Source organism: Spermophilus citellus (genome assembly GCF_964194105.1).
Source record: "Spermophilus citellus genome assembly, chromosome: 7".
Taxonomy (NCBI): domain Eukaryota; kingdom Metazoa; phylum Chordata; class Mammalia; order Rodentia; family Sciuridae; genus Spermophilus; species Spermophilus citellus.
In genome coordinates this window covers 148,215,159-148,242,880 of record NC_138188.1, presented here as the reverse complement: position 1 = coordinate 148,242,880, position 27,722 = coordinate 148,215,159, and the positions used below count along the sequence as shown (strand labels likewise).

The following is a 27,722-nucleotide window of genomic DNA, read 5'->3' as shown; positions in this document are numbered from 1 at the left end:
GAAAATCACAATGTTACCAGTTAAGAGCTCTAACTCTAGAACAATCTATGTGAGTATTTACTAAGAGAAAGGTGAAACATTACTCTAGCAGAGAATCCTCTCCCTTGTACACCTTTTAACTGACCTTTAATGTGCATGAAGAGAAGGTCACACAACACAAATAATGTGGCTTGGGGACTTTCGAAAATTCAACATGACACAGTGGAGGACCCCCAGAATCCTCCCATTGTCCTCTCTGAGCCCAGCTCCCTCCCCCCATGATGACTCCCCTGAGTTTACCTCCCAAAAGTTTACCGTTTTCTTAGTTTACACAAATGCTCTGAGAAGATGTGTCCTCTTGAATCTGGCTTTTAAAGTGGCCTTGAGGCTGGAGCATTGGGTTTCTTCTTTAGCCCTCCCCATCTGGAAACATTTCCTGGGAACCTCAGACAACCAACTTCCTTTCTTTTACATTTTCTCACATTTCCTGTGCTTCAGATCTTCCTACTTTAACAGCAATACTTTCCGAAAGGAAAAATAAAAGACCCAGAATAGCAAAAGCAATTCTAAGCAGGAAGTGTGAATCAGGCGGTATAGCGATACCAGATTTCAAACTTTATTACAGAGCAATAGTGACAAAAACAGCATGGTACTGGTACCAAAACAGGCGGGTGGACCAATGGTACAGAATAGAGGACACAGAGACTAATCCACAAAGTTACAACTATCTTATATTTGATAAAGGGGCTAAAAGCATACAATGGAGGAAGGATAGCATCTTCAACAAATGGTGTTGGGAAAACTGGAAATCCATATGCAACAAAATGAAACTGAATCCCTTTCTCTCACCATGCACAAAAGTTAACTCAAAATGGATCAAAGAGCTTGATATCAAATCAGAGACTCTGCATCTGACAGAAGAAAAAGTTGGCTCCGATCTAGATATTGTGGGGTCGGGCTCCAAATTCCTTAATAGGACACCCATAGCACAAGAGTTAATAACAAGAATCGCTTCTTCCGGGTACTTCAGATCCTGAAGATGGCCGCTGCGTACGGGGGTTGCTGAAGTGCTGAGCCTGGTGCTCAGAGCAGCGGCTTTAATCGAGACTTCGCCCAGCTTGTTAGAGCTCCTTTCACCATTAATCTGTAGTGGACCACCCGGCCAAGCAGCAGAATAAACAAAGAGATTGAAAAAGAGACGCTTGGCTCCCGGACGCTTTCCTACTCAGAGCCGCGGGCGCTTTGCGCCCATCTGCTTCCTCTCTAACTTCGCTCCTGGCAGAGAAGCTGAATGGGTAATCAGCAGTGGATTGTAAGTACCTGAGGCAAAGAAAGCTCAGTACATCCCGCCCTTTTTTTTTCTTTTTTTTTTTTTAATATTGTCTACAGGGAGAGTTAGTGGATTGGAATTGTTGGCGGGGCTGTGGTTTCAGGGCCGAAAATCCACTCCGCGGGAGCCGCCATTTGCTTTCTGCATGCTGTCTTGATGGCCCTGTCTACACGGTCCAGCTGCCACATCTAGAGACTGGAACTGGGCTGCGTGCCGAGCCCAGTCCTCCGAAGGCTGGACCACGGCCTCAAGTGCCTCGGTCGCCTGTTCCCTGCTGCACCTTGGGGCAGAGCCTGGTCTGGGGTTGTTCGGCATCCCCCTGCGAGGGGACCCGTGCTCCGGAGGAGGGGGCTGGAGATGCGCGGCGGCAGCCGCTTGGGCCCCGGGAGCTAGGCACCGGGCCGAGGAGCAGCGGAGGCCGTGGAGGCCGCGGCAGCGCTGCTAAGGTCGCGGACAAGCGCGGCGCCCAAGAGCGTGGCCCAGAGGTGGAGGCGACGGCATCAGGGTTTCGGTTCTAGAAAACTGGACTGGAAACAGAAGCAGCAGTTTGTATAACCCCAAGATCTTGCTTATGCCAGGAAACTGTAAGGGTAACATGAATATCATTGAGGAGGTCTAACATGGCGGCAGGCGCGGAGAGATCAAGTCTCTGACCTCTTCAACTGCGCAGGCATAGGGAGCTGTAAATTATCTAAAGCCTATTTGTTCAGGATCACTAGGCAATGCTGAGCTGACGTGGAGCTAGGGCGTACACTTTGGGCCCCTCAGAAAACACACACTGAGCACGAATCTGCTGCATTTAAGCAGCGGATCGCCTGCTTCTCGTGACTCAGCACTAACGATCCCACTGAAATAACTAGTCGGCCCACCTGATCTTACAGAGGTAAAAGCCAACTGAGCACCATAGCCAGACCCAGGGAATCAGGAGTGACGTGGGGCTAGCGGCGCAGAACCCCCGGCTATCGCTCCCACCAGGGCTGACAACAGAGGTCCCTTGCACCAGCTACCAGGGGAGTTGCTACCTGAGGGCAAACAAATTCGCTGGGGGTCCTCAGCCCCAAGCCCTACAAACTTAGGGTCCGAGGGAGGCAAACAGAAAGGGTGTGCCCAGGCATCCATGAAAACAGGGCTCCCAGGAGCAGCAGACCTGGTGTGTAGCCAGTATTGTGGTAAGCATCACAGGTGAGTGGGGCCTGGATTGAGGAACCACAAGAGAAGGACCTAGGCACTCAGGACTGGAGACCCGCACAGTCTGGGAAGAAGAGCTGAGGCACAGTGATTGGTTCCCACCTATCAAGAGGAGAAGCCTGGCCCAGTGGGCATAGCTCCACCTACTGGAAGAGAAGTTAATCGAGCTCTATGACTGCATTTATTATTATTATTATTTTTTAATGATTATTATTAGTATTTTTTTTTATTTTTTTTATTCTCACTTTTTGTAGTTGATGTTGTTGTTGTTCTTTAACTTCCTTATTAATGGTTTCATTTTTTTTAATTCTTTTTATTCTATTATTATTACTATTATTTTTTAAACTTCAATTTCCATTTTTTTATTATCATTATAATTTTTTTGTTTGTTTTAAATTTTTATTTTTTCTTTCTTTCTTTTTACTTTTTTTTCTTTTGTCTTTTCATTTATTTTCAATTTTCTTATTCCCCCTCTCTTGAATTCCACCTGCCTACACTCACTCTCTTTAGTTACTTCTTCCCTTCCCTTCTAATACCTCTCCTCCCAAGCATCAAATAAATTTATAAGAGTAAACAGTAACTCAGCAGTCAAACAGAACAAGAAGTATCATGAGCATAAAAAAGCAAGGAAGAAAAGGAGTATAAACAATGAAAGACAGCCTAAATATTCAGGAGGACCTGGAGTCATCAGAAAAATGGCCATATAAAGAACTCAAGGAACACCTTAGACAGATGGAAAGGAACCTTAAAGATCACATTGAAAATGAATTACATAAACAGATAAAAGAAGAAGTTAAGCATCTTTATCAGGAGATAGAGATTATAAAAAAAAATCAAACAATAATTCTAGAAATGAAGGAAACGATAAACCAAATTAAAAACTCAATCGAGAGTATCACTAACAGAGTGGAGCAAGTAGAAGCCACAACGTCAGATAATGAAGACAAAATATATCATCTTGAAAAGAGTCTAGCCAACTCAGATAGACTGGTAAAAAATCACGAGAAAAACATCCAAGAGATTTGGGATAATTTAAAAAAACCAAACTTGCGAGTCATCGGGATAGAGGAAGGCACAGAGATTCATGCCAAGGGAATGAGTAACCTGCTGAAGGAAATAATTACAGAAAACTTTCCAGAAATAAAAAAGGAAACAGATATACAAATTGTAGATGCATACAGGACACCGAGCACACAAAATCACAGTAGACCAACGCCAAGACACATTGTTATGAAGCTATCCAATATACAGAACAAAGAGAAAATATTAAAAGTTACAAGAGAAAAGAGGCAGATTACATTTAGGGGTAAACCAATAAGGTTTACAACGGATTTCTCATGACAGACGCTGAAAGCGAGAAGATCCTGGAACAACGTATTTCAAACACTGATAGACAATAGATGCCAACCAAGAATTCTGTATCCAGCAAAATTAAGCTTCAGATATGACAACGAAATAAAAATCTTTCATGATAAACAAAAGCTAAAAGAATTTGTAGCCAGAAAACCAGCATTGCAAAGCGTCTTGAGCAAAACTCTACATGAGGAAGAAATGGAAAACAATAACCAAAACCATCAGCGGGAAGTGCCTCGGTAAAGAGAGAGGACGGGGGGAAAGCTAATCATGGAGAAACAAACTAAATTAGGAAAAAAAAAAAGAGAGATAAATAATCAAACATGGCAGGAAGTACAAACCATATACCAATAGTAACTCTAAACATTAATGGCTTAAACTCTCCAATAAAGTGACATAGGCTGGTAACATGGATTAAAAAAACAAATCCAACAATATGCTGCCTCCAGGAGACACATCTGATTGGAAAAGACATACACAGGCTCAAGGTAAAAGGTTGGGAAAAAATATACCACGCACACGGTCCTCGTAAGCAAGCAGGGGTGGCCATTCTCATATCGAATAAAATCGACTTCAAGACTAAGTTAATCAAAAGGGATAAGGAAGGACATTATATACTGTTAAAAGGAACCATTCACCAACAAGACATAACAATTATCAATATTTATGCACCAAATAATGGCGCTGCGACATTCATAAAACAAACTCTCCTCAAGTTCAAGAATCAAATAGACCACAACACAATAATCATGGGTGACTTCAACACACCTCTCTCATCATTGGACAGATCCTCCAAACAAAAGTTGAATAAAGAAACTATTGACCTCAATATCACAATCAATAACCTAGACTTAACTGACATATATAGAATATATCAACCATCATCAAGTGGATATACTTTTTTCTCAGCAGCACATGGAACCTTCTCAAAAATAGATCATATATTATGCCATAGGGCAACCCTCAGTAAATATAAAGGGGTTGAGATAATACCATGCACTTTATCAGATCATAATGGAATGAAACTGGAAATCAATGATAAAAGAAGGAAGGAAAAATCCTACATCTCACGGACAATGAACAATACGTTACTGAATGATCAATGGGTTACAGAAGACATAAAGGAGGAAATCAAAAAATTCTTAGAGATAAATGAAAATACAGACACAACATATCGGAATCTATGGGACACAATGAAAGCAGTTTTAAGAGGGAAATTCATCGCCTGGAGGTCATTCCTCAAAAAAAGGAAAAACCAACAAATAAATGAGCTCACACTTCATCTCAAAGCCCTAGAAAAGGAAGAGCAAAACAACAGCAAATGTAGCAGAAGGCAAGAATTAATTAAAATCAGAGCAGAAATCAATGAAATTGAAACAAAAGAAACTATTGAAAAAATTAACAAAACAAAAAGTTGGTTCTTTGAAAAAATAAATAAGATCGACAGACCCCTAGCCACACTAACGAAGAGAAGAGAACTCAAATTACTAACATACAGGATGAAAAAGGCAATATTACAACAGACGTTTCAGAAATACAGAAAACAATTAGAAATTATTTTGAAAACCTATACTCCAATAAAATAGAAGATAATGAAGACATCGATAAATTCCTTAAGTCATATGATTTGCCCAGACTGAGTCAGGAGGATACACACAATCTGAACAGACCAATATCAATGGATGAAATTGAAGAAGCCATCAAAAGACTACCAACCAAGAAAAGCCCAGGACCGGATGGGTATACAGCGGAGTTCTACAAAACCTTTAAAGAAGAATTAATACCAATACTTTTCAAGTTATTTCAGGAAATAGAAAAAGAGGGAGCTCTTCCAAATTCATTCTATGAGGCCAACATCACCCTGATTCCGAAACCAGACAAAGACACCTCAAAGAAAGAAAACTACCAACCAATATCTCTAATGAACCTAGATGCAAAAATCCTCAATAAAATTCTGGCGAATCGGATACAAAGGCACATCAAAAAAATTGTGCACCATGATCAAGTAGGATTCATCCCTGGGATGCAAGGATGGTTCAATATACGGAAATCAATAAATGTTATTCACCACATCAATAGACTTAAAGATAAGAACCATATGATCATCTCGATAGATGCAGAAAAAGCATTTGACAAAGTACAGCATCCCTTTATGTTCAAAACATTAGAAAAACTAGGGATAGCAGGAACTGACCTCGACATTGTAAAAGCTATCTATGCTAAGCCTCAGGCTAGCATCATTCTGAATGGAGAAAAATTGAAGGCATTCCCTCTAAAATCTGGAACAAGACAGGGATGCCCCCTATCACCACTTCTATTCAATATAGTTCTTGAAACACTGGCCTGAGCAATTAGACAGATGAAAGAAATTAAAGGCATAAAAATAGGAAAAGAAGAACTTAAATTATCACTATTTGCAGATGACATGATTCTATACCTAGAAGACCCAAAAGGGTCTACAAAAAAACTACTAGAACTAATAAATGAATTCAGCAAAGTGGCAGGATATAAAATCAACACACATAAATCAAAGGCATTTCTGTATATCAGCTACAAAACTTCTGAAACGGAAATGAGGAAAAACACTCCATTCACAATATCCTCAAAAAAAATAAAATACTTAGGAATCAACCTAACAAAAGAGGTGAAAGACCTATACAATGAAAACTACAGAACCCTAAAGAAAGAAATAGAAGAGGATCTTAGAAGATGGAAAAATATACCTTGTTCATGGATAGGCAGAACTAACATCATCAAAATGGCGATATTACCAAAAGTTCTCTATAGGTTTAATGCAATGCCAATCAAAATCCCAATGGCATTTCTTGTAGAAATAGATAAAGCAATCATGAAATTCATATGGAAAAATAAAAGACCCAGAATAGCAAAAACAATTCTAAGCAGGAAGTGTGAATCAGGTGGTATAGCGATACCGGATTTCAAACTTTATTACAGAGCAATAGTAATAAAAACAGCATGGTACTGGTACCAGAACAGGCAGGTGGACCAATGGTACAGAATAGATGACACAGAGACTAATCCACAAAGCTACAACTATCTTATATTTGATAAAGGAGCTAAAAACATGCAATGGAGAAAGGATAGCATCTTCAACAAATGGTGTTGGGAAAACTGGAAATCCATTTGCATCAAAATGAAACTGAATCCCCTCCTCTCGCCATGCACAAAAGTCAACTCAAAGTGGATAAAGGAGCTAGATATCAAATCAGAGACTCTCCATCTGATAGAAGAAAAAGTTGGCTCCGATCTACAGATTGTGGGGACGGGCTCAAAATTCCTTAATAGGACACCCATAGCACAAGAGTTAATAACAAGAATCAACAAATGGGACTTTCTTAAACTGAAAAGTTTTTTCTCAGCAAGAGAAACAATAAGAGAGGTAAATAGGGAGCCTACATCCTGGGAACAAATCTTTACTCCTCACACTTCAGATAGAGCCCTAAAATCCAGAGTATACAAAGAACTCAAAAAATTAGACAATAAGAAAACAAACAACCCAATCAACAAATGGGCCAAGGACATGAACAAACACTTCACAGAGGAGGACATACAATCAATCAACAAGTACATGAAAAAATGCTCACCATCTCTAGCAATCAAGGAAATGCAAATCAAAACCACCCTAAGATACCACCTCACCCCAGTAAGATTGGCAGCCATGATGAAGTCGAACAACAACAAGTGATGGCGAGGATGTGGGGAAAAGGGTACTCTTGTACACTGCTGGTGGGACTGCAAACGGGTGCGGCCAATTTGGAAAGCATTATGGAGATTCCTGGGAAAGATGGGAATGGAACCACCATTTGACCCAGCTATTGCCCTTCTCGGACTATTTCCTGAAGACCTTAAAAGAGCACACTACAGGGATACTGCCACATCGATGTTCATAGCAGCACAATTCACAATTGCTAGACTGTGGAATCAACCCAGATGCCCTTCAATAGATGAATGGATAAAAAAAATGTGGCATTTATACACCATGGAGTATTACACAGCACTAAAAAATGACAAAATCACGGAATTTGCAGGGAAATGGATGGCACTAGAGCAGATTATGCTTAGTGAAGCTAGCCAATTCCTAAAAAACAAATACCAAATGTCTTCTTTGATATAATGAGATCAACTAAGAACAGAACAGGGAGGAAGAGCAGGAAGAAAAGATTAACATTAAACAGAGACGTGAGGCGGGAGGGAAAGGGAGAAAAAAAGGGAAATCACATGGAAATGGAGGGAGACCCTCATTGTTATACAAAATTACATATAAGAGGTTGTGAGGGGAATGGGATAACAAACATGGAGGGAAATGAATTACAGTAGATGGGGTAGAGAGAGAAGATGAGAGGGGAGGGGAGGGGGGGTAGTAGAGGATAGGAAAGGTAGCAGAATACAACATTACTGTATGGCATTATGTAAAAATGTGGATGTGTAACTGATGTGATTCTGCAATCTGTATTTGGGGTAAAAATGGGAGTTCATAACCCACTTGATTCTAATGTATGAAATATGATTTGTCAAGATCTTTGTAATGTTGTGAACATCCAATAAAAAAAAAAACAAGAATCAACAAATGGGACTTACTTAAACTAAAAAGTTTTTTCTCAGCAAGAGAAACAATAAGAGAGGTAAATAGAGAGCCTACATCCTGGGAACAAATTTTTACTCCTCACACTTCAGATAGAGCCCTAATATCCAGAGTATACAAAGAACTCAAAAAATTAGACAATAAGATAACAAATAACCCAATCAACAAATGGGCCAAGGACCTGAACAGACACTTCTCAGAGGAGGACATACAATCAATCAACAAGTACATGAAAAAATGTTCACCATCTCTAGCAGTCAAGGAAATGCAAATCAAAACCACCCTAAGATACCATCTCACTCCAGTAAGATTGGCAGCCATTATGAAGTCAAACAACAAGTGCTGGCGAGGATGTGGGGAAAAGGGTACTCTTGTACATTGCTGGTGGGACTGCAAATTAGTGCGGCCAATTTGGAAAGCAGTATGGAGATTCCTGGGAAAGCTGGGAATGAAACCACCATTTGACCCAGCTATTGCCCTTCTCGGACTATTCCCTGAAGACCTTAAAAGAGCGTACTACAGGGATACTGCCACATCGATGTTCATAGCAGCACAATTCACAATAGCTAGACTGTGGAACCAACCCACATGCCCTTCAATAGATGAATGGATAAAAAAAATGTGGCATTTATACACCATGGAGTATTATGCAGCACTAAAAAATGACAAAATCATGGAATTTGCAGGGAAATGGATGGCACTAGAGCAGATTATGCTTAGTGAAGCTAGCCAATCCCTAAAAAACAAATACCAAATGTCTTCTTTGATATAATGAGAGCAACTAAGAACAGAGCAGGAAGAAAAGATTAACTTTAAACAGAGACATGAGGTAGGAGGGAAAGGGAGAGAAAAGGGGAATTGCATGGAAATGGAGGGAGACCCTCATTGCTATACAAAATTATATATAATATATAAGAGGTTGTGAGGGGAATGGGAAAATAAACAAGGAGAGAAATGAATTACATTAGATGGGATAGAGAGAGAAGTTGGGAGGGGAGGGGAGGGGGGATAGTAGAGGATAGGAAAGGTAGCAGAATACAACAGTTACTAATAGGGCATTATGTAAAAATTTGGATGTGTAACCGATGTGATTCTGCAATCTGTATTTGGGGTAAAATTGGGAGTTCTTAACCTACTTCAATCTAATGTATGAAATATGATATGTCAAGAGCTTTGTAATGTTTTGAACAACCAATAAAAAATATTTTATATTTAAAAAAATAAACTCCAATTTTAGAGCAGTTTTACATTCACAGAAAAACTGAGAAAAAGTATAGAGTTTGCATATACTTCCTACCCCCACATGTATCAGATCCCCCACAAAAGTGATATATTTGTTAAAAATGGGAAACCTAAATTAACACATCATTATTACCTAGTGTCCACAGCTTAAATTACAGTTCACTTTTGGTGCGAAGTAAGTGGGTTTTAACAAAGGTACATAACAACATGCATCCCCATGATAGTATCAAACAGAATAATGTCACTGTTCTTGAAACCCTCTGTGACCTGTTTATTTATCCTTCCCTTCCCTGGAGCCCCTGGAAAACTGATTCATAAGACTGTTTCTGCCTTTTCCAGAATGTCATATATTTGGAGTTATGTAGCCTCAGATTGCATTTTTTTTTTTTTTTTTTTTTTTTTGCTTCTTAGTAGTATGCATGTAAGATTCTCCTATGTCTTTTCCTGGCTTTATATTTCATTTCTTTTTATTGCTAAATAATATTCCATTGTATGGATTTACTTCAATTTTTTTACCTTCACTACTGATATGAATAAAGCTTTTATGAACAACAACAACAAAAAAAGTGCTTTTCCTTTGGAACAAACTGTGTGACCCAGCCGTTACACCTTCCGGTTGGAAAACTGGCAGTCCTAAGAGCTGATGCAGAGCAGCGAGAAACATCTGTTTATCTTTGTAAAAACAAATTTGCTTCATTTTCTCGCTATTCCTGACTATGGGAGACTCCCCAAGAACCCCCTTTGTTTGGCTCCTTAGCAACTTACACTGGTGTGAGCTGCTTCCTGTTGACAGGGCCCCTTATGGCCTTCCCCTCGCTTGGTTGTTGGATTTGGGGAACTGACATTGGTTTTTTTTTTTTTTGGGGGGGGGGTTTATTTTGTTTTTTTTTTTCACAATACAGAAGTCTAGGTCTCATGATTGCTCACGCCCACATGACCATGGGAATCAGTGCTTTCCCTCTGTCATTTCCTGTGTTTGTCCTACAACAGCAAGAAAAAATGTCAGTCTTAACAGAGACTATGAAGGAATAAATGGAGCTTTTTAAAAGTTTTTATTTAAGTTTTTTAAAACTTTGAGGAGCAAAGTTTTAGGTTCAGAACAAAATTGGGCAGGAGGTAAAGAAATGTCCCATGTGCCCCTGCCTCCCCTATTATCAACGTGCCCACCAGAAGGGTACATTTATTACATTCGATGAATCTACATTGATATTCCCTGTCAGTCACTGGGAGTCCATAGTTAATATTAGGTTCATGCATCCGCCTGTCAGTATCATACAGAATAGTTCAGTGCCCTAAAATCCCTGAGTTCTTGAGCAGTCATTTCGCCCTCCCCCTTAACTCTGGGCAGTCACTGATCTTTATACTGTCTTTATAATTTGTCTTTTCTGGAATGTCCTATGGCTTTTTCAACAAATGTGAATGGTGAATTGTTTTGCATAACTTTAATAAGAAGGAATTAAAACTGGTATATAAATCATTCTACATAAATAGGTCTATCAGGAGGCAACTGCAAGTAGATTATATCAAGGCCAGCCTACTCAGAAATAAAAGGAGATTCACCTTTGTTATACAGTTTATCCTTCACTCAAGTAAAAGTCTTGCATGCTGTCATGTAAAATTTTATCATCAGCGATTTATTTCCTCATACCGATGTTCTTTTGACCTTCTTATTACATTGAGATACTCTTGGGATGGTCAGTATTTTCATATAGTTCCTCCATTCTGTAGAAGCATTTCTCAAAATCAGTATTAAAAACCTGTAAAAGCCATCTGCTGCAAGTTGACAGCCTTTAAAAGTTCATGAATGTGATATGAATATTTGGCCATGTTATCAAGAGGCTGTTTTGTTGTGAGTTTATTTGGTTGTTCATGAGAAATTTCTCTGTGGTGCTTAGACTCACTATGAACCAATCCCTCTGAGTTTCCTTACACTGAGATCAGCTTTCAAAACTGGCTCACCTGTGTCTCATCATATAACAACTGTCTGGCATTTGAAGTGATGGTGTTAAAGTGATTTTTTTTTCCTTTCACTGTTTCCTGCTATCCATACAAACTGTAATTAGAAGTTGGAATGTTGGCATGTTTGGAATTCTTTGGGAAGAAACAGCATCATTAAAACACAGTTGTGTGCTACTGCTTTAAACAGTGTTCGAATAGATCATTGAATTCATTAACATCTAAATTTAATTCCAGAAATCAAAGCTATGGTAATAAGGCTGGACCCAAGTTCTCTTAGGCCAAGTAATTTAATTCCTCAGCCAGTGGAACTGTTATGTATCTCTGCTCCTTGTTATTATGCCAGTAAATTGTGCAGGCAGATGCAGTAATGGCTGATGGGCGTGTAATTCACTTTTTTTCATGGCCAGACTCATTCCAGAATGCAGATCACTATAAACAGCTGTTTTCATAGGCATTTTTTTCAGCTCGGAGCTTTAAGAGTAACATTCAATAATAACAGAGAAGGCTGGGAGGCATCTGGAGGTATCCAGGGTCATGTTTTCCCCACCCCCGCTGGGAACACAGTGCTTGCTATCTCAGGCCTGGATTGTATACTTGGTCATTGTTACTTCCAGTGATGGCTCAAGATCATGTGCAAAGTTCATGGTTTAAAGAGAATACTGGGTTGATTTAATTTTTCTCTCTTGCTTTACTTGAATTTTCCACCTAAGTTGGAGAACTCAACAGTATTGTGCATATAATTTTGATTGAATGAAGAGACCAAACACAGTAAGCTAACTGATGGTGAGCTTCAAGTCATCTTTATTTCACTTGCTAGTATCACAACACTGGGATTCTGCAGAAGAACGTGGAAACAGGACTCTAAGTGAAGTTTGAGCCAGACAAGCAACTGTTAAGTTTAGTATGTTTTTGAAATGTCACCTCAAGGAATAGACTCTTGTGCAGAAATGTTTGTGTGGGCAATCAAGGAATCAGCTATTCTGCCCCATTTAGCTCTAAGCAGGTGAATCTTTATACCATCTGGTTGTCAATGCCCATGTTTTCTCTTCTTCTTCTCATGTATTTCTTCATGCTGTTGTGGAAATGTGAAAAGAACTGATCAGGATTTTCTCTGTATTAACACACAATTAAATTATTCTGCTTAAAAAGTTGCTTTTTATTCCATAGCCAAATGCTTTAAACCTTTTTGGATGTGATCATTCATTATCCTTGCATCATATTTAATCAGAGTTAGAAAAATATCCATTTGAGGGGTCACATACATTTTCATAGGACTTGTATAAAAATCCTTTATGCTTGCATTATTTGTAATCTCACGTATTCTGAGGGGGTCTTACATATCTTTCTACAACTTGTCTAAAAAACCCTTTAAATTCTGAAGCAATCAGAAAATTCCATCTTGTGTTGTATTCATCTCCGTGTGTCTCAGCAAAATTTCTTGTAGCTGTCTGTCATATGCTGAATTTCGAAAGCCTTTCTGCTTCCGGGGCCTTCTTCCTTTCTGTCATCCTGGACCATGGGTGGCATCATACTGTTCTCCCCTTCTGACATGTTTGAAATCAGATTTCCTCCATAACGCTGAATTTCGAGGCTTCATGACAGGTTGGTACAGTCACCCCAGTTCCTCACTTACCCTGACAGTGAGCTCCTTGTTGGCCAGAATGGGCTCTGGGGCAATAATTCCTCCTTTGCTTTCTTTTTTCTTGAGGGGTGGGGGACGTGGCATTCATATAACAACAGAGCAACTGCTAATCCTATTAAGATGGTGCTTCTCAAATAGACCTGCAGCAGATACTCTGGGACATGGAAATCTCCTCCACATCCAGGTTTTTTATCTGAATTGATTTTGTGCTCTGATCAAGGGCCTCTTTCCTGCCTGCCAGGGGGTATGTGGTAGACTCTCCCTGTCTCACACTTCTGTTCCCATCTTCCTTTATCTCCTTTCAAATGTTCTCAACCAGGACTGCAGAAGCACACACATATTCATGGGGGTTAGGGGGGGTGAGGGTGTTCTTAATAGGCCTTTTAAATTTTCTTTCATATGTGTCCCTTTTTTGCCATTTATTCTTGGTGATTTCTTACCATTTGTGCGTCAGTGCATAGATATTTAATGTCATAAGTATTATTCTGGTCTTCTTCCAACTCTTACTTGGAGTTGCTGGTTATCTTTTGCCATCATTCTTGGTATTGCTTGTTTGAAGTTTCTCAGAATGTTGTTGTTCCCTTGATATATAGCATCAGTATCAGCTGGAAACTTATCAGAAATGCAGATTCTCAGGACTCATCTCAGACCCACTGATTCAGAAGCTTTGGAGGTGATGGGCATCTGGTTGTTTTTAATAAGTCTTTAAGGTAATGCTGGTACTTGCTAAAATTCGAGAACCAATGAAATATTGATATTCTGAAAAATCATAAGCAATTAAAGTAGGGAGCTCAAATTTAATAATTTCAGTAGGCATCCCTGACCACGGAGGGTTTCAGATTTATTTAAGTCTATTTTTTTCTTCTTCTTCTGTCCAGTGTCAACTTTCAATAGCTCTTTGACCTGTGCTCATTGAGTATCTAATTCTATTGCAGGTGCTGTGTGTTTCTTTCATAGATGTTATGAGTGATAATTCCTTTAACACACTAAGCTCAGTTTTGAAACCACATTTTTTTTGTATAGACTTTATTTTTCAGAACAGTTTTAAGTTTTTAGAGAATCTGAGTGGACGGTATGAAGGCTCTCTGTCTGCTTTTAGGTTCCCCACCCCCACAGTTTCCTCTAATCCTTAACATTTTGCCATAGTATTACACATTTGAACCAATACTGATAGATACTTATGAACCAGTTTTCATATTTTACACTGATGTTCACATTTGTGTTGCACGTTGGTGGGTTTTGACAAATGCATAATGCCACATGCCCCTGCTGCTGTAGCATACAATATAGTTCCACAGCCTCAGCAGCCTTCATGCTCTGCCTTCTCTGCTCTTCCTCCATCCCCTTAAGCCCTGCTGAGCTCTTCACTGTCTCCACAATTTTGCCTTTTGCAAAATGTCATAGAGTTGGAATCATGGCTTCCTCTTTTTGCAACCCTGTAAACTCAGAAGAGCTATGCTAAGTCCAAGTGAAAAACACTTTGCCACCTACTGAGCTAGAATCTAGGCTCAGACCTGCTGGCTTCAAGCTTTGTGTATTTTTCTTCAATGCCATGTTCCCTCTGGAATTGCCAAAGTTCCTGGTTGTTCTTGTTGTTTCTTTTCCTGAAATTTGTTGAATTCACTATTCCAATGAAGGGCTTCTATTTGTTCTTGCAGTGAAGACAAAGTAGTGGAAGTGGCAGAGGAGGAGGAAGTGGCTGACGTTGAGGAAGAAGAAGCCGATGATGATGAGGATGTGGAGGATGGTGACGAGGGAGAGGAGGAGGCCGAGGAACCCTATGAAGAGGCCACAGAGAGGACCACCAGCATTGCCACCACCACCACCACCACCACAGAGTCCGTAGAAGAGGTGGTCCGAGGTAATCCACTGTTGGCTTGTTTATGTTTGTTCATTTGCTTTTTTTAATTTCTTGGGATATAAGAAAGTATCATACCAGAGTTTTGAAATTTCAGTCTACCCTATTGACACTGCCTTCGCCACCCAAAAAATAACAGTGTTTTTTTTTTTTTTTTTTTGGATAACAAATAACCCAGCTTCTTATGAAACTTGTTGATTTTTTTCCCCTTTTGGTTTAACAAGCAGTTCAACAGCTAATTTCAAGTAATAGGATTTCCTGATTATACAGTCTAGTCTGTGCCTTGTTCTAGACCATCTCATTTGACAAACACTAAGCATTCAACCTCCTAGCTGTTGCCCTAGCGGTGGGTACTTTGTTTGCATGCTATTGTCTGTTGCTTACCACTGAGACTGTGAGCTCCATGATTGTAAGAAATGGACTCAGTTAGCCTACAGAGTGCTAGGCTTATAGAAAGTTAAAAAACAAACAAAAAAACCTTTGTTCCATCAGTAGTTATGAGATTTAACTAAAGATCTGGCAAGTGTCACATTATTAATGCCTCAAAATTTAACTTGGATGAATTTTGTTACGTGTAAGTTGTTTAACTGGGGATCATGACACTCTCTTCTTCAAGAAGTAGATGCTAGTATCTTAGATTTTGTTTTTCTGTTAATGTTCCTGTTGAGCCGTGAACCAAATGAACAAAAAGACTTCCTTCTTGTCTCCGTGAGATAAAAACAAGTATTTGCTTTCCGTTAAACAAACAACTGTTATAGCAACTGGTAAATTGTGGGGTCAGATTGCTTGAAGGTTCTAGAATTAGATTTTAGAAATATGGATTGATTGAATTTGAGTGTATTGCAAATATTTTCAAAGTTTTCCCACAAAAGTTACAACATTGTTAGGCTTCCTCTCATTTTTTATGAAGGTGTAATTATTTCGGCTCTTTTGTTGTATTAGAGCTTAAAATGGGCTACTTTCTCTGCCTGAGTAGGTTCCTAATTATCACTGTTAGCATTGCCTACCCTTATGTTGCATTTTAAAATGATTTACATACCCACTCATTTTAAGCATATAATTCAGTGACTTTAATATTTACCAAATGGTTTAACCATCTCCATAATCCAAACTCAGAACATTTTATCACCCCAATAATTTACCTCATACCACATCTCAGTTGATGCCTCTACTTATTTTTGGCCCCAAGCAAAAGCTAATCTTTCTGTCTCCATTGTTTTACCCTTTTCTGAACATTTAATGCAAGTGGGATTACGCAATACATGTTCTTTTGTTTCTGCTTTCTTTCACTTAACATTTCTTTACCTTGTAGCTTTTATACCTGAGATTATTCTGAATTGAACACTCAGAATTAGTTCAAAATCCAACTAAAATATTATGCATTCTTTTATTAAAAAAAAGAACATATAGTTCTAGATGGATTGATTCATGTTATTAGTCCCTACTTAGTTTCTTATTCATTTTAGCACATAAATGCATGTGCAGATAAATGCACATTTCATTTGAACTATGCTTTTTTTGAAATTCCCTGGGCATCCTTTTCCTGAGTATTTTTCAAATGCTTCCTAGGGCCAACAGTGCCAGATCTGATCACATGAACTTGTTAGCTCTGATTTCCTCATCTGGAGAGTCTGATTTTCCAGGACTTCTCTTCTTCAAATCTAAACAATATATAATCACAAATTATAGTAGGTAGTATCTGACAGTGGGGATGAAGTTCTTTTGATGTCCATCAAGGTAGTTGTTTATGTAATAATTAAAGTCTGTTTACTCAACCTCAGCGTATGAGCACCTGTATGATATAATAAGCCATTTTGCTAGGCCACGTGGAACATATGATGAGCACCCCCAGGCAGGCTGACCTTCATGGGTGCTAAAATCTAGTAGGAAATCAAAGCCAAAGAAATACAAACTCAATCTGTTTTATAAAAAATATGAACATGGAGCCTGCTTCAAAGACAAGAGACAACTACAGATTGATCAAAGAAGCTTCCAGGGAAAAGATGGAATTGAAACTAGGAGTGGAAGCACATGCTGCTGGTAGATTTTGTTGTTCAGCACATTGGCATCAATAGGAAGTAACAAATTAATATGGCGCTGTGGGATGGTATGTGGCATGATTGGGAGCCCGGGTTGGTCTAGTTTGAGTTAGAGCAGATGTCCTACATAATAGAGTTTGAGGAAATAAGGTTATGTGGAGGCCTTCAGTGCCAGGCTGGCAAATACAGGAATTAACTGGGATGATTAATTTTCCAAGGACCAACTCAGGATCTACATGTGCTGCGGATTTTTCAAGTAGGCAATGGAGAGATTTGAATGTGATGTAACTGTTGTTGAGGTGTCAGGTGATAAGGAATGACCTAATTTATGCAATAGGGGAGAGGTTACCAGATAAACGTGGGCTCATATTGCACATGAAGGCAGAGTTCTCTTGAGATCATGTGGTCTTGTTACCTTCTCAATTAGTCTAGTCATTTGCTTTTCAGTTTTATGTGTAGAATTATTAGGTATTAAAGCAGGACATAGAAGAACACACATGTCCTAGTATTTTCTACAGAAAGACAAAGGCAGTTAAAAGAATTTTTTAAAAAAATCTTTAGATTTAAGGTTTAATGTAAGAGAAACAAAAAAAGAAACCAAAAAAATAACTAGTTTAAAATATAACTAGTTAATAATATTGATTGCAAGAAGAGCCATAAAAGCAACCTTCTGAAAGCTAGTGTCTTTTAAAGGCACTTAATGCCAGAAATTAAAGAAACTTTTAATAGGAATCCACCCATTCAAAGTCTCCTGAAGTGGACAAAAGATATAATAGACGCAAAGCTTTCTGGAAAAGAGGGCCTAATGTTATGGTATGTTGTATCCACGTGAGAGAGTTTTTTTGTAGTCCCAGCTAATTCCAATGAAGACATAAATGTTTTAGATGGTAGCATTAAATTGTTAGCAGAAGGTAAAAATTGCCCCAATCAAGAGCAATGGCCATTTTCTTTTATAATTCCTAATTTGTTTCTCTTCTTTGTGCCAAATTCACGGTGTCATTTTTTTGAACCTCACAAAAACATACAATCTTATTCACTTCATTAAAAAAAAAAAAAAAGAGCAATGGCCAACCCATAGGTGGTTGCTCACCATGTAAAACTCTAAGTAGCCTGCTTCTGCAGGCTGAAAACAAACATTGACAGTGACTTGCAAAGAAGAGACAGTGAAAGAGGCATGTAATCTCATTTTCAATGTTAATGCTTCAGCCCCTGATGGAAACTGTGATTTACAACCCAAAGAAAATTGTTTCATCATCACCAACCTATTGCTACTAACACCAGTCCTTAACTGCTTCATAAAAAAAACTCAGTACTTTTGTGACCCATTAACATTTGGAAGAAACAGAGGAAATAAAAATAGAAGACATTTTAGCCTGGTCATAAAATTTTCAGCCATGCTGTGTGAGCATCAGTGATACCAAAGTGTGAGAGGTCTATTCTGTGTTTCTGATTTCAGAGGAAAAATGCATTGAAAGTAAGCACATTATTGTAAAACCCATTTGACTTTCAGGTTTCTTGTTGTCTTTGGTAATTAAGAAAAAGTGGGATATTGATCTAGTAGAATAGCCATTTCCAAGTTAAGTAAAACCATAACACAGACACTTGCTCCTAATTTTTCTGTGTTTGGAGAAGAGATGTAGGGGTAGTTTCTGATTGAGCTGTGAATTTCTGATTAGGTGTTAGAATTGTAATAAGTGATATAATCTTTGATTTAATTTAGTCGGTTTTGTCCATCCAGGGCAACTCTGCTTTTTACCCTATGTTGATTTCTTCAGCAAGCATTCTTTGTGCCCTTCCTCTCTGCTGGGTTCTTCCTTAGGTAGAAGGTATGATGGGGGTACAGCAGAGCAATTGTGGGCCCAAGTTGAAATCCTTTATTGTAGATAGAAAATTTCAGGATCGCCCTCTCCTTGCCCTTTAAGGTAACAGTTCCATCTTTAACAATTTTTACTTTTCTGTGTGATCGAAATTTTACACTCCACATAAGGCCTTAATTTTTTTTTTTTTTTTTAATCGCACAGTCATCTGACCAGTAAGTGGTGAAGGCAGGATTTGGGCCCGGTGCTCCAGGGCATTTCTGCTGCACTAATTCCCAAATTATGCTTTTACTTCACTTTTCTTTATAAATACACCCCAGTCAGTTTAACCTGTGTTCCTTTGTAAGTGCTTATTGCTTTGCTACAGGCATGCATTTATCTTATTATCTTTTCCACACTGAGCATGTCTAGAAATTTAGAAAATTATATATAAATAATCATCCAATCCCATTTATTTGCATATTGCCTATGGCTTGTTCATGCTATAAAAGCAGAATTGCAGTTGTAAGAGATATCACAGACCCTGTAAAGCTCCAAACATACCTTTCCAGAAAATGTTTGCTAACCCCTGATATTATCCCTAAGAAGATACTACCATATCAAGTTAGTTTCCTTCAGGAAGTTGTTTTGTTTTGTGGGCAGGGGCAGACAAGTGTAATGTTTAAAGAGAATTTTTAATAATTTATAACGTTGGGCCAATTAAATAATTTGTTTTTCACAGATAGAGTATGGGTGCTAATGTTACTTTACATGTGCCTTGTGAGAACAACTAGATAATCTATGTGAAGTATTGACCATAATGCCCAGTACATTCAGTAATGACTAGTAACTGTAAGGAGAAATTTCTAGTAACTGTTAAGTTTCTTTCATGAGCAAAGGCTGCCAAGATACAAATCCCATCTATAGCTACTAAATGTAAATTTGTATACATCAAATAAGCTTTAATCCCCATGACCTCTCTCTGTAAAATGGGAATTAGTAATACCTATCTGATAATTTAGCTACTTTTTGATAATTAAATGAAGTGATACATGGTAAACATATAGCACAGGTCCTGATAGACAGAGCTCAGTTAACCTCAGCTGTTGGGATTGTAATGGTTGTGGTTGTAATCATCATTCAAATCCTCTAATGTGTTCTGAACATTAGAGAACTAATGTTTCCTGCAAATTAAGAATGATAAAGGGAAGCCATCAAACTGACTTTTTTAATTATAAAAAGAATAAATGTAATATGACTGTTATCTATTGATATAACAGAACTGATTTTTTTAGACAACATTATTACAGTTAAAAAGCAACTTACACTTGGTTTCTGGCTTAAAACATTTTTTTGTGAATACATGTCACATATTAAAGTATCTGTAGTTAAATTTTATGTCCAGCTGGTATTGAACAAGGTAGTATTAAGTGCTACCACATTTCCAGGTAGACTTTTATTCCTTGCAGGTCTTTTAAACCTTGTGGAAATTTTTCTATTAAATGGACAGATGGAAACGCTGACATAGGTGACTGTCTCCTCTGATAGTGAAGCCAAAACATTTGGTACAGATGTTGCTTCCCTTGGGTTAGGGAATGATGTTGGCAAAATGAAATTATTGTTTTTCTCCTTCTGCTGACTGTTAATCTGGGAGAAGCACCATGCCTTATTGCAGTACATCCTGCCAACATTGATGGGGTGCTTCTAGGTACAGGCATCACACTTGTTGCTGCAGACAGCAGGACGTGAATGAGGTGGCCAGCTCAGTTTGCTTCAGCACCACTCCTTGAAAAGAATGCATCTGTTCAACCTGGATGGGAAGGAAGTTTTGCAGCATGGATGGAGTAAGGAAAGTACTTAGCCTAGGAAAAGAAGTTTTTGCTTAAGGCACCGTGGAAATATTGGCATTTGAGTGATTGTGAAGGAAGAAAAGAATTTACCAGTTGATGGAGCATCAAATAGAAAGAATCCCACAAACATTATAAATCTATCAGGGCCACTTGCATTGATCTGAGATGTAAAACAAAGTGTGGCATAATCCTCCTGTCTCCATTGTTATGTATTTGCAATGGACATGATTCAGGTACCTATAATTCACTAATGGGATTCTTGCATTGTAAGATGTTTAGCAGCATCCGTGGCCTATACCCACTAGAGGCCAGTAGTATGCCCCCCAATTGTGACAACCAAAAATGTCCCATGGGAAGGGATAGAGTAAAGCCTTTTCAATTGCAATCCCCTGGTGTCAAGATCTGCATGATATCCAGTTTTGAATATGAGAACAGAAAAATGCCCCTGCTCCACTATGCTGTACTGCTCCACTATACTGTTCTGTGTGTCTCATCTTAATGTCAGCCGTACTTCCTGACTCAGGGCTTAGCACGTGGTATGTAGCCAAAGATTCTATCCCACAAGAATAAGTCAAATAAACAAAAGTACACCAAAGTAAATATGATAAACACATACTTAGGTGAAAACAAGATAGATAAGATGTATAATGCAGTCCAGTTAAAGCTGCCTAAAATGTTGACTTAAAATATGACACATGCTTCTTCGCCATATAGGCAGTGAAATAAGAGGAAGCTATTCTTCCCAGTTTGGGTTTTTATTCTTTCCAAAGAAATTCTTTCTCCCCTGGCACAGTGTTATAAAAGAGCAAATGGTGGTAGCGTCCACGTTGTAACGGGCACATGGTTGTTCTCAGCCAAGCTGCTGCTGCTTTTCTACTGGAGACTGTGACCAGAGGCCAGTGAGAATGGTCAGGTGGATGTGTCCAGTCTCCTTTCTTCTTTTTATTAAAATTAATTTTCTTAATAAATGACAGTGGAATGCATTATAATTCACATTACACATCTAGTTATATTAGTCTCTGGTTGTATTAGTCTCCTTTCTTTTCAAAGAAACAGTATAAGGAAGTCTAAGTCCAATGGTCTTCCCTTGATTTTATTCCCAGTTGTTTTTTTTTTTTTTTCATTCTTGTGTCCAAATAAAATAAAAGCTTTGATATTTCTAATGTTCTGGCATGCTATGGGAATGATATCACTGGAATTCAGATTTCTGAGGAAGCTGGTGTTTTCATAGACTTAAATATGAGGAAGAGAATTATATCCTGGTATGGGATCTGAGGCAAAACTATTGAAGCTATTTTTATGTTGCTTCAGACACAGAACTTGAGAGTAAAAAAAATAAATATTTCTAGATAACTGGTTAAAATCAAGTTTTTGAGGTACATATTTGAATCTTAAGACTCTACTAACTTTTTGTCATATCTCTGGTTTCCCACAAAAATGTGGACTTGATAGCCAAAACCTATACAACATTTACTAATTCTTCCCCTTCTTGTCTTTTTGGAATGTGATTGAATCTTGTATCTCTAATTTTGACATTTCGACTGCATTTAAAAGATAGGGTGGATTACTATTATTCTCTTAAATTTTTATCCATTCAGGTCACCCAAAGGCTCTTGCAAACCACAAATTCTAAGTTCATGGGGTTTGAGGGGAGTCCAGGCAGTGCTGGTCCTGGCAGTACTTGGAGGAGGAGCCTCTAGCAGCATCTTCTGCCCTTTATATTCTGCAGATTTGAGGCACTGAGACAGGGAATAAGACTCTGAAATGGAAACTTCCCTTACCATGGTGGTATTGTTCTTAAGGCATTAGTAATGTCAACCAGAGTGAGAGGACCCTGAGGTATCTACCCAGTGGAGTTTTTTGTTTGTTTTTGCTTTAAATTTAAACCCTAGAACAAGAAAAATGTAAGACTCTTCTAGGCTCTTCTACATATAATATTGCTCCTGGTTGCATTTGTGCCCTCATTGGTATGCTAGCCTGTGAAAATTAATTATTCATGAACTTCTTTCACTTCATGAGCCACAACCATTGGTAGCTTGAAATACCATGGAAATCAGCAAACGCTGTGACTCAAGTGTTTTATCTTTCATTTTGATGGAGAAAGCCAATTTCCCAGCATACTCTACCTCTCATTGAATGGGAAAAGTCCTCCCTTTGACTTTCTGACAGTGAACATGCTACCTTTTGCCTGGTTTCAAACTTACTAATACTGTGTTGTATTTCAGACTAGCTGTGCAGATGAGTAAAGAATAAGTGTATGCTTACATCAAACAGGGAACCAAAGTTGAAGGAAAATTACAGTGGAACCCTTCACTGGCTGTTAATATCACAACACAGGAGTTCTGATTAGTCTAAAACTTCACAAGTAAATCTCCTTCAGGTGGCGTTTTATAAATAACCTTTTGTCCTGGAGAGACGTGAGAACTGGGTCAGGTATAATTAGAATGGCAGATGTATTAGGTAGCCTTAGAGAATTAACACATTTCAGTAAAAAGGCTGGCCAACTAACGATACCTTCTAGAGACTTCCGTGACACATAAGCACCCATCATCTTGTACTGAGTCAGTTGCCATGCACAGCTGTTAGTATCATTTGTTGGTATTTCAACCCATATTTGGAGCTTGAGTAAGATTTATCATAAGACTTCAGTTCATGCTTACTTGCCTAATTTTATATGATTCTATTTAGTAAAATGTGATTCCTAGATAATAAATACTTGATCATTTGTTGCTCTGATAATTTTCTAGTCATGTTTTTTGATGACTACCTGCTAATATGCACAAGCTCATGATAAGTGCTCTTTTCTATTAAAAGTTCTAGCATTGAGACAAACACATCACCCCCCCCCAAAAAAAAGTACATTGACTTTTAAATTTTTTCATCTATAGAAATCAAACACTTATCTACTTAAGCATCAACAGAATACACGTTTGAGTCTAATAATTTAGGCACAGAATATAGTAGTGTTTAGAGTTGTAGCAATGACTAAAATCAAGCTTAAAAAAGTAAAGTTGGGTGCGGGGGTTGTGGCTCAGTGGTAGAGCTCTTGCCTAGTGTGAGGCACTGGGTTCAATCTCCAGCACCACATAAAAATAAATAAACAGAATAAAGGTATTATGTCCATATACAACTAAAAGTTTTTTTTTTTAAAGTAAAGTTGTTTTAAACTATGTTGAGGTCAGCTCTTTTCATTATTGATGGACTGAATGATTAGATAATGAACGCATACTTTTGAAATATCCAAAATAAGTGTATGTAGAGGATTTCAATACTTATGTTCTTTATTTTTATTTTACTATTAGATGAAGGAAGTGATTTACTACAAAGGCAAACTGTATTTGTCTTAGATTTTTCTGTCCTTATTTGACTTAATATTTGGAGAAAAACACAAGATAAGGAATTTTTAACTAGAGGAAATGAGATATATATTTTACTGTGTATGACATTTAATTAAATACATATTATTACAGAATATGGAGAAAATTATGCTTCATGATTTTTTTTAGTAACCTTAGAATCTTAATTCTGTCCATAAAACTCCCTGGTTTGATCAGAAGCAGTTGAACTTTAGAGATTGGGAAGGGACACAGGAACACTTTAGCCCCTGGCTTCCAGCCCCACACCCATCTGCTCCTCCATACCTGTGTATTTGGCATGAGATCATCTTGTGCTGTTCTGCCCATTCCTCACCACATTACCCCAAATACAATGTATATGTAAGTACTTATGGAATTGTTGCCAATCTCCAGGCAGCTCACAAGGACTTCATCAAGGTCGTGAAACTCTTTGGGACCTTTGAAAGACAGATGTGCTAACAGTCCTAACAAGATCAGGAGAGTCAGTCCAAAATCTGGGAAATTTTAGAATGAGAGTCATTTGTAGGCTTCAGCAAGAGTTGTGGGTTTATCATGTAGTTATTTACTTACTTAACATAATAAATGGATTTTGAGTTCTGAATAATGGTTTTTCTTGCCTTTTGGGGCTCATTTGGCCTGATTTCTTCAAATTAGCTATGACAAAGGGCTTCGAAGGTATTTTAGAATGAGGCAGAAAAAAAAATAAAAATGAGTGTATCATTATGTTTCAATGGTGACACAAGAAATTATATTCTATTGTAATGTCATTTGAACGCTAGGCTGGGAGATTTTCCTTTTATCAGAAGTATGGAGCGATTACTGGGCCGCACACAAAGGCAAATATCCATCATAGACTAATTCTCTTTTCATCATTCTTTTATCTCATGCTTAAGGTGCACCCACCAAAGTTCTATTTAGTACATGAGAGAACTCATGAAGACAAGTTTCCTGCACCTGCAGGGCTGTGATGTACACTGTGGGGCCCTTGAGAGACAAGTACTAGAAAATAGGCATTTGGTGCTCTAAGAGGTATAAAATGTGAAAACAGGCCTGAGTGGTTCGGGCACGGTGAACTCTGCTGCCAGTGCTCCTGTCTTAGGACCATTCTGTGCTTCTGTTGGTGTCGGTGGCTGCACACTGCTTGCAACTCCTGTGCCACTTCAACCCAAGGCAGGCTGAAGAGGCACCATTGTCTCTTGGCCTTCTTGGTATTAGCACAGCCTGAGATTAATGATGAGTCACATTGCATCTCAGAAACATGAAAAAGCAACGTGACACAAATATGTTCAGAACAGCCAGAGAGATCCAGCAATAGAGACCAGGCCATCCCAAAGGTGTCTGTTAGATGAAGAGAAGGTCAGGCCCAGAGGCAGAGACCACTGGTGGCTATGGTTGGCAAGCCCCATGTGTGGGCGTGACTTTTAGCTGTGCAGCCCTGAAACTGCTGTCAGTAACTCAGAGGTGAAAAGCACCCCCCCCCAAACTAATTTACCCTTTAGAAATTAGAATAGTAGTCCCTTGACTTGGGGGGATAAATAAAAACTGTCAAGTGAATGGAATCCTTGAATCAATAAGTCAGTCAATTTTTATCCTACAGGAGAATTCAGTACAGAAAGCCAATTAAAGACTAGCCTGGGGGCCATGGGTTTTCAGAGGAGCAACATGGAATAGATGACCTTGGTGCCTGACATTGAGCTCCATGCTCCTGGAGTCAGATATTTCCATTTGAGAGAGCCAGAATCATCCTAGATGCCTGTTATATGTTACATGGGACCCCTATGATGTTGGAGCTCACCTTCTGTGCTTGGGCTGACTATCCTTTCTGTTGACATCGTCATGATGCTAGCAGCTTCAGCTTTTGCCACCATGTCATTGCATGTGCTAAAAGAGCAGCATATACAGGGAAGTGAAGTAGAAGCTGAAGTTGCCTTCTCATGGATGTTGTGGGTCTTTGTCTCTGTGTGTTAAGTTTCCTAAATTGGAAGCTCTGGGTTATGCATAGCTTTACCTTTCAGAAAGGTATGGTTTCCCTGATATGTTAGTAAAACCAAGAATAAAGAAGATACGTGTGTGTGCTTAGGTATCAGCCAGCATGGCAGGAAGCAAACTCAGAGAGAAAAGTGGGACTCTTGTTTTATTTCTAGCAAAACTGGGATCCATGGGAGATGTAGAGTTCTACTTCTGATCATGATTAACTTATAAATGAATTGAATGGATTTCTACACTTGGAGTCAATCAGGGATTATGAAATCAATCTTGGGGAGGGTGGCAAGGCAAGTGGACAGGTAAGATGTATTTTAATGTAAAACAATGCATGGTATGTATTAACAAGTTAGTGCTGGTGGACTGTATTCTATGGTTTGGAACATTAGTCAAGATGAATGCACACATAAAAATTGTCTTAGAGTTGATGTAATTGACTGTAAGTCACATTTACAGATATCACAGATGTTTTCAGGTATGATCGGTGATCAGGCTGGAAAATATTCCAAAATATGTGTAATTAAATTTATACCCAATTGAAGTTAGTCATTTACTGAGGAACCGAAGTCAGATTGTTTGTGACAGCTTAAACTTTTGCATCCTGTACAAAACATCAAAATTGAACTTGAAGTCGTTTTAAAAGAGAAGTTTATTTTTTTAATTTTTTAATTTTTATTTTTTAAATATTTGTTTCAGTTGTTGGTGGACACAATAACCTTTATTTTATTATTATGTGGTGCTGAGGATCGAACCCAGTGCCTCACATGCGCTAGGCAAGTGCTTTACCGCTGAGCCACAACCCCAGCCCCAGAAGTTTATTTTTTTATAATGGAGAATTTAATATACACCTAAAAGCAACTCCAAGATCTTTTCACTTCTGACCTAAATCTTTCTGTTACTACTGAGCCCTAGACAACAACCCAGATGAGAGCTCCCTGCCATTTCAAATACCCCAGTTACTGTTGGGTAGAGGCAGCCTAGGACACCTGGTCCAGGTCACACAGGGAGGGTGAATGCATGAGTAAGCGTGTGTAGGGGAACAGCGACATGCCTTTTCATGCTAAATGTGGTTCCACATCTCCTCTGATTAGAGGTGTGCTCTGAACAAGCCGAGACCGGGCCCTGCCGAGCAATGATCTCCCGCTGGTACTTTGATGTTACTGAAGGGAAGTGCGCCCCCTTCTTTTACGGCGGATGTGGCGGCAACAGGAACAACTTTGACTCTGAAGAGTACTGCCTGGCCGTGTGTGGCAGCGTCAGTAAGTGGACCCCTCCTCCAGCCTGGCCACCTTTCGCCTTTCTCGCCACTGACTCTGCTCTTCGTAACAGATTGATTTTCTTGGTTCTTTGGGAATGGGCCTGTTGCTACCACTAACACATTTCTGTCAGTTCTCTAGTTGCCCAGTCTCTGCAGTATGTTCAATCATGAGCACATCTCTTGTCTATCTCTAATAATTATGAAGCATGGCCTTGGGTGTGTTCTTATTCTATCTGTAGTAGATTCGTCTTGCAATTTGGAGGGATTTTCAAGTGCTTCTCTTTAA

General features: G+C 38.8%; 1 protein-coding gene across 6 annotated transcripts in view; it reads left to right on the top strand.

The window, feature by feature from the left end:
* The window catches only part of APP (amyloid beta precursor protein), a 248,829-nt gene that overhangs the window by 127,013 nt on the left and 94,094 nt on the right, over positions 1–27,722 (top strand). For 4 of the 6 annotated variants that reach the window (XM_081302872.1, XM_081302871.1, XM_081302870.1 and 1 more), the window contains exons 6-7: positions 14,955–15,157; positions 27,270–27,437. In XM_081302872.1, coding sequence (XP_081158998.1) covers positions 14,955–15,157; positions 27,270–27,437 — 371 coding nt within the window. The remainder of the gene's footprint in view (positions 1–14,954; positions 15,158–27,269; positions 27,438–27,722) is intronic. The other 2 variants (XM_081302873.1, XM_081302874.1) reach the window with 1 other exon arrangement.